The 15,546-nt window shown below is 48.2% G+C and overlaps 1 protein-coding gene across 2 annotated transcripts; it reads right to left on the bottom strand.

Moving 5' to 3' along the window:
* Positions 1–4,802: 4,802 nt before the first annotated feature.
* Positions 4,803–10,296, bottom strand: LOC125435706 (myogenic factor 5-like). 2 transcript variants are annotated; one of them, XM_048502024.1, is made up of 3 exons: positions 8,865–10,296; positions 5,766–5,841; positions 4,803–5,526 (listed from the first exon to the last, which is right to left on the bottom strand). In XM_048502024.1, the coding sequence occupies exons 1-3, from the start codon at positions 9,783–9,785 to the stop codon at positions 5,333–5,335; spliced, it is 1,191 nt and encodes a 396-aa protein (XP_048357981.1). In that variant the 5' UTR covers positions 9,786–10,296; the 3' UTR covers positions 4,803–5,332. The 2 variants fall into 2 exon arrangements, with proteins under 2 accessions (XP_048357981.1, XP_048357983.1); XM_048502026.1 differs by lacking the exon at positions 5,766–5,841.
* Positions 10,297–15,546: the final 5,250 nt, after the last annotated feature.

Raw genomic sequence — 15,546 nt, forward strand, 5'->3', positions numbered from 1 at the left:
AAAGTTCAGCCTTCATTTCGTTACCTGGACCCCTGAGGATTAAGATAGCTTATACTACTTTGTTATATTAATTAACCCAAATGAAAATAAATGTGTCACAAGTAGCTGACATGGCCAATATTTGAACCATATTAGTTTTACAAGTAATAAGAAAGCAGTTACAAAAATTCTGCCCCCCCCCCCCCAACCCCTGTCCTACCCCAGCACTCCTGGAATGTCTCATTTACTTCTGCTTGTTGGAACTAAGCACTCTTCAATTCTAAATTTCAAGACTAAAAGCATGACATTGACTGCTGCATCCTAATATACCTGAGCAAGATTCTGACAGCCACTCGGCTGTTTTCTGACAGCCACTCAGGAAGCAACATGTCATGTTAATGAGGAAAGGACCACACTATTTTGAAGCCAGCTAGGTTATTGATCCCGCATTCTACACTTCTGTTAATCTTCTGACACATGGTATAGAATTATGAATGTCCATTGTTCTTCTGCACACAGCTTTGAACATGAGAAAGAGTCATGTGTGTGTGTGTTTTCTGACTGGCCGCAGCTCCATGTTGAGAGCTGGGGCTTTCCCATCATCTGTTACCTGAATTTTTTAGGTGCAGATGTCAGACACTGGATCTGAGATCCTCTTGATACAGTCAACACACTCTACAAATACTCCTGATGCCTTTTTAGCATTAATTTAGTATTGGCCATGTGCTTGGTGCTAAATAGCATTGTACAGATTGTTAATTACAGATGCAGATGGTACAGAATTTGAAACCTGTAGTCTGAACTGGAAAATGATTAGGGAGACGATCAACAGCTTGTATGTCAAAGTCAGCAGTTTCTTCCCACCCCCAATCAAAAAGAATGGCATGAAGCAGAATTTTCCATATAAACTTGCAGCTAAGATCTTTTACACAATGACTCAGTGAGACCCATTCACCATCCAGCACTTAGTTGGTCTCCAAGCAAATGTTTACCACCATAAAGCTTAATGTTCATGCCTTTCACAGGATCAGAGTTTTCGTTTTGTCCCAGGCATTGAGTTCCACAGAGATCAAAAGTACTTTGAAATATTAAGAGCCCTCTGACTTTAAAGAATGCCTACAACACAGAGAAATGCTGCTCACAATTGCAATTTGTACCAGGAGTCCTCCTGGGGTTTGCATTCTTTGAACAGAAACACAAGTCCAGAAGTGTTCAACAAAGACAATTTATTGAAAGTAGGACTGTAAAAATAAAAGCCAGAATCAGATTTGCATTTTCAATAGGATAGCTCCTACTCAGAGAACGTCTGAATGGAAATAAAAAGCAGACTTTCAGTCTATTCTGTGCTACTGAATTTCTAAAATCATTTGTGTAATTATTAGGAAATCATGAACTGTTCAGAATGCTCCAGGCAAAAAAAGAAGAAGCATAAGCATAAGCATAAGCATAAGCATAAGCATAAGCATTTTATTGTCATTGTGCAATTTCCATTAACCTAAATCTCTATAGCAGCATCTCCCTCATGCAATACAATTTCAGACTCATACATCATCCTCAATTTCCCCTTCCTCCACTCCATCCCTACACAGCCCCAAATAAGCATCAATAATATGAAGTAGCCGGAGTTTAGCATAGCCACAGCTCTAGAGTAGGAAGCTGTCTCTAAGCCTCTTTGTCCCATCTAGTCTCTGAGGAGCCCCAGTCACCTGCCAGATGGTACAGGCCTTGAAAAGAGAGTGTGTTGGATGAGACGGGTCCCCAGGAATATTCTTTGGGTTTTATTTAGGCTTCTGGAATTATAGATTTCTCCTCCAAGGAGGGAAGAGGGCAGCCGAGCAATCCTCCTTGTGCAGTAGTGATCACCTCTTTGAGCGCTTTTCCCATCTGCCACACTGTGCAACTGGAGAACCATACACAGATGCAGTAGGTTAAGACACTCTCTATAGCACAGCTGTAAAAGGACACCAGAAGTTTTCCATCTAGTTGTTGCCTTCTTTAAAAGTCTTCCAGAAAGTACAGTTCTTTGCTGGGTTTCTTCTTAACCACCGCTGCAGTCTGTAATGTTTCCAGGTCGTAAGTCCCTTTAATCATAACGTTCCAGAAATTTAAACTAGCCAAACCCGGGCCTAATTTGATCTCCATTTATAGTCAAGGGCTGAATTCTGAGCTATTCCTTCTATATGTCCACTATGAGCTCCCCTTTGTCTCTGTTAGTGTTAAGAACCAGGGCTATTTTCCCTGCACCCATGAGAGCAGTCGGGTCCACTTCATTCCGATAGGCAGACTCCATCCCTCTCCAGAGATGAGCCTCCCACCCACCCTGCCAGGTGTCATCAGCAAATTTGATAATGGTGTTACTAAGTGATAGACAGGAGTACAGTCATATGTATAAGCAGGGTGAACAGTGCAAAGGACTCAACATTACAGCCCTGTATGCGTTCCCATATTTAGAGTAAGAACTGAGGGAAACCGGATTTCCAGTCTTAACCTCTGGGAACGCCCAGACAAGAAGTCCCTAATCCACAAACAGATTGGAATGTGTGAGAGTCCAAGATCCACGAAGTTTCTCTCACACCAGTCTCTTGTGGCTAGATTAGATTATTAAAATGTGGAACTAAAGTCCCGCGCAAAAAAAGCATCTTCTCCTCCTGCACATAATTCCCTGATGTTCCAGGATGTGCCAAAGCAGTGTGGGAGGCTAAATGGCAATGGCGCCCTCCTCAGAGATCTATTAGTCCCATATGCGAACTGGATGTTTATCAAATGTATCTCTGGAAGGCAAGAACTAATATGCCTATGGACCAGTTTTTTCAAACACACTTCTGGCGATGATGGGGGTGGAGTGCTAATTGGTCTATAATCCTGAAGATTAAGTCAGCAAGGGAAATCTCTCTTTGAGTAGTGGAACAAATGGTGGAAGCTTTCAAACAAGATGGGATGGTGGACTGGGATAGAGATCGATTAAAGATCCCAGTAAAAACACCAGCCAGTTGGTTAGCGCATTCCTTTAACACCCGACCGGGAATACCATCCGGTCCAGCAGCCTTCCTTGGATTCACAGCCCTCAAAACTTGCCTCACCTCATGTTCCTCCACAGTGAAGGTACACCCAGTGTAAAAAGAAGGTACACCCAGTGTAAAAGAAGCATAAGCATACATAAGCATAAGCATAAGCATAAGTATTTATTGCCACAGCACTATCAACCAAATTTACAGCAGCATTCCTCGATGCACACAATTTCAGACTCATACATCATCCTCACTTCCCCTTCCTCCACTCCATCCCTACACAGCCCCAAATACATCAATATGAAGCAGCGGAGCTTAGCATAGCCACAGCTCTAGAGTAGAAGCTGTCTCTAAGCCTCTTTGTCCTAGTTCTGAGAGCCCTGTATCGCCTGCCAGATGGTAAACAGCTTTGAAAAGAGAGTGTGCTGGATGAGACGTGAATCCCTCAGGAATATTTTGGGCTTTATTTAGGCTTCTGGAATTATGTAGATTTCTTCCAAGGAGGGAAGAGGGCAGCCGATAATCCCTTGTGCAGTAGTGATCACCTCTTTGAGCCGCTTTTCCTATTCACACTGTGCAACTGGAGTAACCATACACAGATGCAGTAGGCTAAGACATTGACTCTATAGCACAGCGGTAAAAAAGGACACCAGAAGTTTTCCATCTTAGTTGTTGCTTCCTTAAAAGTCTTCCAGAAAGTACAGTCTCTTGCTGGGCTTTCTTAACCACCTATGGCAGTCTGTAATGCTTGCAGGTCAAGTCCTCTTTAATCATAACGTTCCCAGAAATTCTAAAACTAGCCACACCGGGCCTCCAATTTTGATCTCCATTTATAGTCAAGGGGCTGAATTTCTGAGCTATTCCTTCTATAGTCCACTATGAGCTCCCCTTTGTCTCTGTTAGTGTTAAGAACCAGGTTGATTTTCCCTGCACCAGGAGAGAAGTCAGTCCACTTCATTCTCGATAGGGCAGACTCCATCCCTCTCCAGAGAAATAGAAAGCTCCAACACCCAAGCAGGTGCTTCATCAGCAAAATTGATAATGGTGTTACCTATGATAGACAGGAGTACAGTCATATGTATGGGAAGGGTGAACAGCAAAGGACTCAACACATAGCCCTGTATGCCTCTGTATATTTAGAGTAAGAACTGAGGGAAACCCGGATTTCCCAGTCTAACCCCTCTGGGAACGCCCAGACAAGCAAGCAAGTCCCTTAATCCACAAACAGATTGAATGTGAGAGTCCAAGCATCCACGAAGCCTTCGGCCACCAGTCTTTGTGGCTTAGATTGTATTAAATATGAAACTAAAGTCCGCAAAAGCATTCACGCATAATTCCTGATGTTCCAGGATGCTACAAAGCAGTGTGGAGGCTAATGGCAATGTATGCCTCCTGTAGATCTATTAGTCCGATATGCTAACTGGGATTGCTGGTCAAATGTATCTCTGGAATATAAGAACTAATATGCTTCCTATGACCAGTTTTTCAAAAACACTTCATGATGATGGGGGGGAGTGCCACTGGTCTATAATCCTGAAGATTGTCAGCAGGAAATCTCTTTGGTAGTGGAACAATGGTGGAAGCTTTCAAACAAGATGGGATGGTGGACTGGGATAGAGATCGATTAAAGATCCCAGTAAAAAAACACCAGCCAAGTTATTAGCCGATTCCTTTAACAATCCCTAATCGGAATGGCCCATCCCGGTCCAGCAGCCTTCCTTGGATTCACAGCCCTCAAAACTTGCCTCACCTCATGTTCCTCCACAGTGAAGGTACACCCAGTGTAAAAAGAAGGTACACCCAGTGTAAAAGAAGGTACACCCAGTGTAAAAGTGTAATGATAAAACAACTGGCAGTGCATTGTCAGGTCCCAACTAGTGTCCCCAAACTTGCCTTGCCTGGCTCCCATGCACTATTCTTAGGTGGAGAAAGATAATAATCTAGCACAACCAATCTTTATTAAAAGATAAAAATACACATAACATAGTTTAGCCTCGTGGGGGTAGAGAATCTCAAAAACAAATTCATATCTGAGCTACTTCTGGGTATATTACTTCCAAATGTATGATAACTAAGAGTTTAGTGTGATATGATTTTAAACCAACATATATTTATAGTATATAATATTAAAATATGGAGGCTTGATTAAATACATTTTAATCCCCTTGTAAACATCTATTCACAAATGTACACCATTTAAAGTGACTTCTGTCCTATGTACATATTTGTGGGGCAGTGGCATTCCAAGGACCTCGCATTTCAGTGGAGAACTCTCTGCATGTAGCCGCTGGGAGTGCCGTGACAGGCCCAAACATCCTCCAAATTAGGTTAAAGTCTCAGGCAGGTCATAGTACGTGATAGATGAGCCTGGAATGAGGGGTCTCTGGAGTGTCAGGGTGGGATTCGGGGCTGGCACTGGGAGACAGGGAAGCCACATCCTGCAAGAGCAACCCAGGCTGAGCCGAGGAAGAGATTCGATCCACTATGCTAGACAAACAATCCAGGCTGGACAGAGCCATGCTTGCATCCGAGGAATAGGCTGGGAAAGGGAAGAAAGAAATGGCATTCAGTGGAAAGCGGCGACATTCAATTGTTGCATATTTTGTTTTGTCTACCACCCTGGGCATTTTTAATGGGAAATATTTCACAAATAAAATGAAATGAGAGCTTTCAAAGGTCTGTGGACAACTGCTCTGGGATCAAGTGGTTGCTGAATTTCACAGACAGAAATAATCTGATTTGATGTGGCCTGGGGCTAGGAAGGACCTCAAACCTTACCATTGTGGAAATCAGAGCAGTAGGCATTGTCAAAAGAGCTGTTTCTCCTGGACCACATGGGGCTGCTACTTTCAGCCTGAAACAGAGAGGTGGGAAGTTTGTCACGATTGGTAGGAGAGCTATTCATTCAGTTACATTTAGTCTGAGCCACTATGGACAAAGTGATATTCTAACCCAACACATAAAGCTTGGAGAGATGTGTATCTGCAAACCTTCATATACCTATCCTATGTGGAAAAAAAACTTGGTACGTGGACTTGGCTCCATGTCTGAGAGATTGCTATTTGTGGAGTCAAAATGTATTCTCTTCCTGGCTAAGGTGGTTAGTCATTACTCAGATGGGGGGAGGGAAGTTTGCTTTTGTATTCTACAGGGCAGGAAAAGTTGAAGACAATAAGAAAAGAAGATTTAACATGAGATAGATTGACTCAATGAAGGCAGCCACCCCTTCAGTTTGCCAGACACGAGCAAACCTGTGGGACGTTTTGCAAGTGATTGATTCATAGGGTCACCATAAGTTGGAAGTGACTTGAGAGTGCATAGCACACATAGAATTTGTGGGGCTTGCTTAGCCTGAGTTATGCAATAATTATCAGCTCTACCACCTTTCTAATGAAGTCTTGTTTTCTGACTGCAGCATAGCAGTCTGGATTTTATGGATCTTACATGGACGGGTTAGCGGAAAGCTAAATAATGATATTTCAGAGATTTGCTTCTAAAACTAGAGTCAATGGACCTCCTTCGTATACAGCACCACCTGACTTTAAAACATTCTGTTCCCAATCCCTGGTTTATGATGACTCCCATGGCACTTCACACATAGAGATACAATCATTATTTCATTACATACTCAAGGTCTGGAATTTAGAAATCTCTGTTTTGAGCATCTTCTAGGGTGCTGAGCAAAAAGTCTACTTAAATATGTAATGCAGTTGCAATCCACTGCTGCAGTAAGTATAGGAACACATTTTAAATGCATTTAGGGCAACCAGGAATTAATCCATCTGCCATTATGTGATTCTATACATAAATAAATAATTCCACTTAGTTATTCCAGCTATCACAGGATAGGGACCAGTTTTATTTCTAACTGATGTCGCTATAGTGGATTGGTGCAAGCTAGACATTGTGCACAATTTCTAGGCTGACCTCCTGAGAAGCCATCCCCTTTGGTGTCTGTTCTGGCTCTTCTTGTTGGCAGAGTGAAGGGAAGGAAGGCGAACCAAGGCCAAAGCATCTGAGGAGCATCGGGCTGACCATGAAGAATGGATTGGAGCAGGAGCCAAGCAGGGAAAGAATACTTTCCCATGGCTTCAAGCAAGTGCATCAAAGCCTGGCATGTCCATCAGGACCAAATGCTGTGCAAAAAGAATGTGGCTGCAACAAGGGCCCCCAGCACTGTGCCTGTGTATGCGGGTGTGTTTTCTCCATCAGCACAGAATCAATGCCGAGGAGAAACAAATGTTTCATCTCAGTTAGCAGGCTGGGGATAGGGAGAGGGGCAGAGGCGTTTCCACTGTTGTTTAGTTTTCGTCCTTTTCAAAAAAGCATCTACGAGAAGCCCTCTAGAATGCCCTTTTACACACAAACAAATTGCAGCAACAGACTCTTGGAGCTGTTTGGAAAGACAATACTCTGAATCCAAATTGGTGTTCCACAGTGTAAAGCAGTAACAGCCATGGCTTTCAAGAAGACAGTTCATCCAAGCAAGTCCATTGCAAAGCTCCCATTATGAACTAATTAGCTCAGATGACTTGGAATACAAAGGTCTCACACTTTGATCCCAAACATGTGGTCAGGAAACCCCAGTGATTTCAACAAACTTCAAAGCAACATCATTGAAAGATCTGGGTGTCCAACTAACTGCTCTAATTTAACAGACTAGAGATGCAATCCTAAACATATTGACAAGGGAGTAAATCCCTTTGGATTCAGTGAAACCTTCTACACACGCTCTGGACTGCATTGGTAGGCCATTTAATGGCACTGTTATCAGCATTTCTTCCAAATGAGAGTGCTTTGAATCATATGGCTTTCTTTAATTTAAAGATTTCCTTCTTTGAGGGTCAGCTTGGACTTCTGCGGTCCATGATGTGCTCAATTCAGGACAATGCTACTGACTAGGAAATCATTCCTGCTGGGTGTGGTGCTGTTTACTTCCAAGTAAATGGCCAGTTTACATCTTTGACCTTCTGTGGTATACTTTGGCAGGAAGAGTTTTCTTTGGATTCACTCTAGTCATTGTTAAAAGTTGCAAGTATTTGAAGCACAGGCAGCTCTTTGTCAGCTGGTGGCAGATGAAGACAATTTACAAACACATTCCTAGACTGGGGGTGCTCTTCAAATAGGCACCATTAATATACATTTAATGTACTTTTTCTCAGAAAGCATCTTCATTGATTTTAAAGTAGGCCCAACTGGATGAAGGACAAGTGCAACCCTACTCACACTTTGCTGAGAATAAACTAGGATTGCCAACCTCCAGGTCAGACCTGGAGATCTCCTGGAATCCCAACTGTTCCTCAGACAACAAAAATCAGCTTCCCTAGAGAATATGGCAGCTTTGAAGGGAGGGCCATATGGCACTGTACCCTGCTGCCTCCCCGCCCCCCACCCTCATAATTTTCCAACCCTAGAGTTGGCAGCTGCAGCCCCACTGAACAGACTTGAGTAGGAGTTTGAAGATTGTTCCCTTGATCCCTATCTGGGGCCCGGGCCTGGTGTCTTGAACAGAGAGTGTGGGTTCAGGGCCTTGCTCAGGCATTCGAACCCAGGAGGCAGCTTTCCACAGCCACGGTGAGTTCACTTGCTCGGGAATGAGGCCCACTGACCTCCCAGCCAGTCCCTTTCTGTCACCCTCAGCCTCTTAGCTCAGCTGTGAAATGGGAAGGTGAATGCCCCTTTCACCAGATCCCGAGGAGGATGCCTGGGAGAAGGAAGCTGGGCTCGGACGCGGGCAGCCCGAGGCTCTCTCCAGGCAGCCCCTTTGCCCATCCATTCCCCGGCGACGGACCCTTACTGCCCAGGGAAGCTCAGGCTGGTACCGATCCACTGGCCGCTCCCCCGCCCCGCCCCGCCCCGCCCCGCCGCAGGGCTCACCGCGCCGTCGGAGCAGCTGGAGGAGGGGCTGGCGGGCTGGGAGCCGGGGCCAGGCGGGCGGCGGGCGTGGCGGCGCAGCAGCTGCTGGAGGCGCTGGATGTGGCGGATGGCGCTGCGCAGGATCTCGACCTTGGGCAGGCGCTGGGCCGGGCTGGCGGCGGTGCAGCGCTTGAGCGCCTCGAAGGCCTGGTTGACCCTCTTCAGGCGGCGCCGCTCGCGCAGCGTGGCCGCCTTGCGCCGCTCGCCGACGCTCGAGTGCTTCTGACAGGCTCGGCAAGCCCAGCGCAGGCAGCGGCCGCCTTGTTGGGGCGCCCGGACGTGCGGCTCGGCGTCGGCCAAGGGGGCCCGGCGAGGCTCCTCGGCGGAAGGCCGGCTGCGGCAGCCCTCGGGCAAGGAGACGGCCGACGGTGCCTCCATCCCGCCTGCTCGCGGGGCGTCAGCGGGACCTTGAGAATCCCTGTCCTCTCCGCCCCCAGGAACCGGCTGCCGGCTACCGGTGCCTCTGGGCAGCCCGGCCCCGGGGCGGAGGTGCCGTCTGGGCCGAGCCCCCGGCCGTTCCCACGCTGACTGTCCGCCGCAGACAGGGCTGCCTGAGGCTCCGCTGGGGCCGCCGCGGCCTTTTGAAAGGCCAGGACGGGGCGGGGTGGGGGTGGGGGTGGGGGTGGGGGGCTCAATTAGTAACACTTCGGAGAGGGCGGGGGCCGGAGGGAGGGAGGGAGGGAGGGGAGGGGAGGGGAGGAGGCCCCGCAGAAGACTGCACCTCACCTGGAGGCGGCTGCGGGCCATCGAGGCCAGCCAGGCGGGCTGGGGCTGAGCAGCCTGTTCTTTGGAAGGGCCGGGGCGCCCTGCATGAGCGTCTGCATGGCCCGTTGCTTGCCCAGGGGACTTTGCTCCCGGCACATGCCCACCTGTGAGAGCCATCCTGCTTCAGTCGTTCAGAGCGGCCGGCTCTACTCAGGAGAACCAGGTTCGATTCTCCACTCCTCCACGTGACGCCTGTTGCGGCCTGATTTCGGGCTAGTCACCTACTAACAGTGGCCACCACCCTCCGAATGTCTCTTGCCTTGAAAACCCGACGGGTTGAAAGAAGTGAGCTGTGACTTGACGGCATTTTCTGCTGCCACCTTTGTTCTCTAGCACTAGTTGCACCCCCAGTGCCCTCCTGCCTCAATCCTGATCGCTGGGCCTTTCGGACCCGTGGCGCTTCAGGGCTCCCAGCAGGGTGGCCGCGTCTGAGCAGGAGACCATGGACGGTTCGTCGTGGAGCCTGCTGGACGCCGCCCTCTGAAGCACTTGCAGATCTGGTGGATTTCAGTGCAGGTGGCAGCCCACCGACGGGACCTGGCGCTATAGGTGGGCTCTTCTGACACAAAAACGACCGGGGGGTGGGGGTTGAAAATGTGGAGTGAACCCTTTTCCGTTTTTTCCCGCATCTGGAGGACTCTTGCTAGGGACGACGCTGCCCAGCCCTGAGAAGCTGATTTCGAGCCTGAGCCCAGAGACAAAGCGGCCCCCTTCGGCAGGCCCTCGCCGTCTCCCGGGCCTCTGGGGTGTCAGCTTGCCAGGGGGGGTCAGAGGAGGAGGAAGTGCTGGATTCGCACCGTTACAGATGCGATCCAGCTGCCGGCCGCCAGCCTCCTCCCTCCCCCCTCGCCGCGCCACCCCAATGAACAACTTCGAGCCCGGCCAGCTCCCCAGAGGCCCAGTTAAGCGCTTGGATTGCGGGGAGGGGCCTTCACAGCGCTGGTAATGCACTGGCATTTAGCAGACACCCCCCCCCCCCGCAACCCCCACCACCCCCACCAGGCAAGGCCTTGCGAGAAAATCCCCGGCCCTCTGTGGGGAGGCCAGCCACCCTCCGACTTCCAGCTGCGTCTGCCTTTGGAGGGACGAAAAGAAAGAAACAGATCGGAGTGGTGAAAACGCCCAGCGCCCGCCGGCCTGGAGTAGTGGTTGGGAGGGCGGACCAGCTTCTGGGAGCCCCAGATTCAAATCTTCACCTCCACAAGGAAAGCTTGTTGGGTGACCTTGGGTCAGCAACACACTCTCTCAGGCCTAGCCTACTTCGCCAGGTTGTTGTAAGAAGGAAGGGCAAATGAGGTACAGGGCCTGAGCTGCCTTCTGAGGAAAAGTGGGATAAAACTTAAAGTATGAAAACAAAACAAAGCAGTAACAAATACAAGTTGTGAAACTCAACGAATACCAAAACAACAACAGCTCTTGGAGCTTTGAGGCCCAAGTCAAAAGACCCTCCAGCCCCAGCACCCCCTCCCTGCCATTGATTAACAGGGGTCAACCACTTTACTGTTACATGTGTGTCTGCATGTGGCCAAGTCACAGCTGATTTATGGTGACCCCGTGGAGTTGTCAAGGTGACACTTTCATCCCTTTCCCTAGAGGGTAGTCCTAAGGAAAACCTTCATTTTTAAATTTTGACGCCCAAAGAGCTGAGGAAGAAAAGAAGGCATTTCAGGCCCTTGCCTGCATCATGTGTGGACGAATGGTGGGCCTCTACCACTGAAGGGAGTGAACTGTGGCTCAGTGGTAGAGGATTGGCTTAGCAATGCAGAAAGTCTCAAGTTCAGTCCCCAATATCTCCTGTTTAAAAAGGATCCAGTGATGTGAAAGGCCCCTGCCTCTAGAGCTGGCCTTGATGAACCAATGGTTTGGCCCCATCTAAGGCAGGTTCAGGTGGAGAAATGATGCAGAGTGCAACTTAATCTAGACTGTGGCAGGTCCCTAACATGGTTGGCCATGTGTCAGTTTTTCTTCAACAGGTCATTCAGGTGACTAAAAAAGGAGAGAAAAAAGAGGAAGGTTTGTAAATGCATGTCCATGGGTGCAGTGAAGATCCAAGAGTATGAAAACAGTGAAGCATTGCATTAAATTAACTAACCCAGGATGAAAGGAAATTATGCCATTGATCTGAATGTAGCTGAGTATTAATTACACCCAAAGCAGGAACTGTATTGGAATATACTGCCACAGGAGGCAGTGATGGCCTCTAACCTGGATAGTGGGGGCCCTCCGGGGTTGAGCGGTTTATCAAATGATGATGATGATGATGATGATGATAATAATAATAATAATAATAGTAATAGTAATAATAGTAATAATAGTAATAATAGTAATAATACAACATAGCTTTAAAAGGGGCTTGGACAGATTTATGGAGGAGAAGTCCATTTATGGCTACCAATCTTGATCATCTTTGATCTCAGATTGCAAATGCCTTAGCAGACCAGGTGCTCGGGAGCAGCAGCAGCAGAAGGCCATTGCTCTCACATCCTGCATGTGAGCTCCCAAGGTGGGCCACTGCGAGTAGCAGAGTGCTGGACTAGATGGACTCTGGTCTGATCCAGCAGTCTCTTTCTTATGTTCTTATGTTCTATACATAGCATTTGGACTGCAATTCTTTCTTTCTCTTTTCTTCTTTAAACATTCGAAACTCTAGCCTGTGGATGATATGGACCAATGAAAAAAAATATTTGGGTAAAATCACAGAGGTGCCTTGAGTTTTAGAGGATCTTCATTTTAGCGAAGACAAGTTTCTCCCAATTGAAACAGTAAAAAAAACCCAAACAAAACTATTTTTAAAGTCACTCTGGATTTATTCCCGAATTAGGATGCTGATTCGAGTTGATACATTTCCAGAATTATGCCCTCTACAAGGGCAGCTCCCATTAAAAGGCCACTAGGCCAGCATTGGTTCAGTTGCTTCTCCAGAGCTCAGTTGCCGTTCATGGATGGATGAAGAAAGAAGGGATTCACATTCCAAAGCACAGTCATCTAAACCACTACAGCACTCCGCATTCCCACCCCAGCCTCTACCCCATTTCAGAACTGGTTGGCTGTAGTGGGGCTTCCTCTGGGAAATACATGATGCCCTCTTCTGCTCTGGCATACCCTGTTTCTGAAAGCGGACCAGAGACACCCAAAAGCCCACAAGCAGGGCAGGTAAGTAGGCTGTGGCCGGTTTGCAGCCTTCCTGCAGGGGTGCCCAGCCTCTGAAGACTCAGAGGCTCTCTGCCGAAGATATCCCAAAGCCTGATCGACTTGCCCATAGTGGACTTCTGATATCCACATTCTAAAACACATTTAAATGTCATGGCTCCCAAACTAGAAGCCACCAAAATGGTGACTGCGGACTGATTAGGGGTCTGGATGAAATAATTCTCTCCTGGCTCTACATGTTTATCGGAGAGAATCCACCTGCCAAAGGCAAGCTGATTGTCATTGGTTCCGTAGATGCAGCCCTGCTGCCAAGACTCCCTCGAAGTTTGGGGAGGAATCGCTCAGCAAGCAAATAAATACTTTTTGTGTGTGTGTGGGAAGGGGATCAGCTGTAATTCGAGGACTCGCTTGGAGCGGGATTTTGATTTAGCACATTCCCAGTGGCGAAAATAGACCCGCTTACAGATTTATGTTTGGAGCACAAATAAACTTGATCTCGCAGGGCGCCTCGTTGCAAATGCCGGCTGCGGATCAGCCGGCCCGGCTGGGGGTCTGCTTCCTCCTGACGGTGGGTGCACATTCACGGAGCACTGTTGCGAAGGTGCGCGCACAAGCGGTTCAACAGAGGATTTGGTGCATTGCCCGGTGCATAGTTTTCAAATGGAAAGCTTGACGTTGCAAAGAGGACATCTCACCCACTGCTTTGTTACTTACTGAGGATCAAAGGGGCTGCACGCCCCTCTCAGTGGGCGAATCCTCCAACATCACCAGTGTGCATTTTGGTCAGACTATTTAGGCAGTTCTTTGTGGATGCTGCTCAGGTGCTCACATGCCCCATTTCTACGTGTGAACGTGTATAATCTGGTCACGGATGACTTTGTGCACGTTCTGGTCACTCACAATAATGCCGAAACCTTTGAGAAAGTTGGTTGTGGTGGAGTTTCCGGACTGCGTGGCCGTGGTCTGGTGGATTTGAGAAAGTTGTCCGATGCCCGAGAATTTGCCAGTCAAAACCCAGTTTTATTTGCCGACAGATATGACTGTATCTCCGCATTGTGGTGGTTGTTTTTAAAGTACTACAAGTAACAGATAAAGGTAAACCCAGACCCCCATCTCATTCCTTAGACTGAAAGAAGGACGTTTTGGTTTGGTTGAAATTTAGAAGGCACTTCATCGGTGCTTAGGAAGGCTGAGGGGGGGGGGGGCGGGGCGGTGAGTTCCTATGGATGTTTGAGCTGCTTCACTTTCCTGTTAAGAAATTAAACACTGTTAAGAAATTAAACACTGCCTCAAGCCACAAAACATACACTTCCCTGAATGCCACTGCCTGAATCTTAAGGTGCCTTAAGAAATGGACCCGTTTTTGGGATGAAAACTTCTCAGCCACTAGGCCTTTCTGGCAGCCTTTGGCAACATAAGGAGGAGAACAAAAGTCCTCCGAAGAGGTGGTCCTCTCAGCAGCTAGAGGTGCATTCCACGCATGTTCCTTCAGCAAACAAAACAAGCCAGCAAGGATCACCGACTGGCTCCTATTCAATAAATGACAAGTAAGTGGAGAGAGTCACACCAGACCTGTTGTGCCTGTTGCTTTTACCACATCTGGGATTCGTGGTATTCTGAAGTGGAGGTGTGGGGTGGAAAGGGGGCACAACTCGAAAGCTTGTGGGCAGAACTGGGGTTGACTTCCTTTGGATTTGTGGAAATAAGTTGGCAAACATGACTTAATGTTGCATACATGCCACATGAACATCACCATAAGCCGGCTGAGAAAAGGGTCAGTCTTACATTGCAGTGGGGTCATGCTAAGAAGATTTTGGATGGGAAAAAAGTCTCAGTCAGTCAGTCATTAATTTGGCTCCCAAATAAAATGTACACAAAGGTGGTGGGGAAAGCAGTGAAGGCTGGATCCAGGCCTGCTTGGGTGTGGGGGCGGGGAAGGAGACTGCAGGATTGCTTTCTTTTCTTTCTTGTCCCTTGCAGCTGGAGGGGGGCTCGAAATAGAATATCCAAGTGCTGGACATGCCAGTTCACTGCCTGCCATCGATCAGGATGCTTTGGGTCTGTCTGGCTACTGGTCCGCGAAAAAACCCCAGCTCCTTAATGGAAGTTGGTCAGGTATTGGCTGTGTGGTTGTGGATCTGCGGATTTTGTTCCTAATGTTTCACCTGCAGGAACAAAATCCACCAGACCACGGCCACACAGCCCGGAAAACCCACCAGAACCAGTTGAATCCGGCCGTGAAAGCCTTCGACAATACCTGTTCCCAAAGATGCCCAGGATGCTCTAAGAGCCCCGAGGGTCCAGAGCCGGCCTTTTGTGCGAGGAGGACCTAAGCCGCAGGGAGCCGGCAGCAGCAGCAGAGAGCGGCAAGGGGCCTCCGGCTTCCACGGTCTGTTGCATGCCAAGAAAAACAAGTCCGAGGCTTTTCTGGTTAGCTTTGCAGGTGGTGCCTCCTCTTTCAACCAACCCAAGAGGGAAATCACTTTCAATTAGTGCGGAACCGGATCGCTTTGAAGGCGACCCGGCTTATTTTTGCCCCGCTCTCCTCCCGCTGGAGCCTGTTTGCTTTGGTTGTAGATTCAGATAAAGATGATCAATATTAATATCAAACGCAAACACGGGCATCAAAAGACACCTCGCGGCCCGGGCCAGAGCCCCCGGGGGTCGCCACCGCTCGGAGCGGGGAAAGAGACCAGACTGTCTTCCCTTAATGAGAAACCTCCTTAAA

Source organism: Sphaerodactylus townsendi, linkage group LG06, assembly GCF_021028975.2.
Source record: "Sphaerodactylus townsendi isolate TG3544 linkage group LG06, MPM_Stown_v2.3, whole genome shotgun sequence".
Classification (NCBI taxonomy): domain Eukaryota; kingdom Metazoa; phylum Chordata; class Lepidosauria; order Squamata; family Sphaerodactylidae; genus Sphaerodactylus; species Sphaerodactylus townsendi.

Coding starts and splice junctions, on each gene's coding strand:
- LOC125435706 (XM_048502024.1), bottom strand. CDS start 9,785: ATGGCTCTCACAGGTGGGCATGTGCCGGGAGCAAAGTCCCCTGGGCAA. Junction 5,842..8,864: donor CCAGCTGCTCCGACGGCGCG/GTGAGCCCTGCG, acceptor TCTCTGTTTCAG/GCTGAAAGTAGCAGCCCCAT. Junction 5,527..5,765: donor CTGCTCTGATTTCCACAATG/GTAAGGTTTGAG, acceptor TCCCTTTCCCAG/CCTATTCCTCGGATGCAAGC.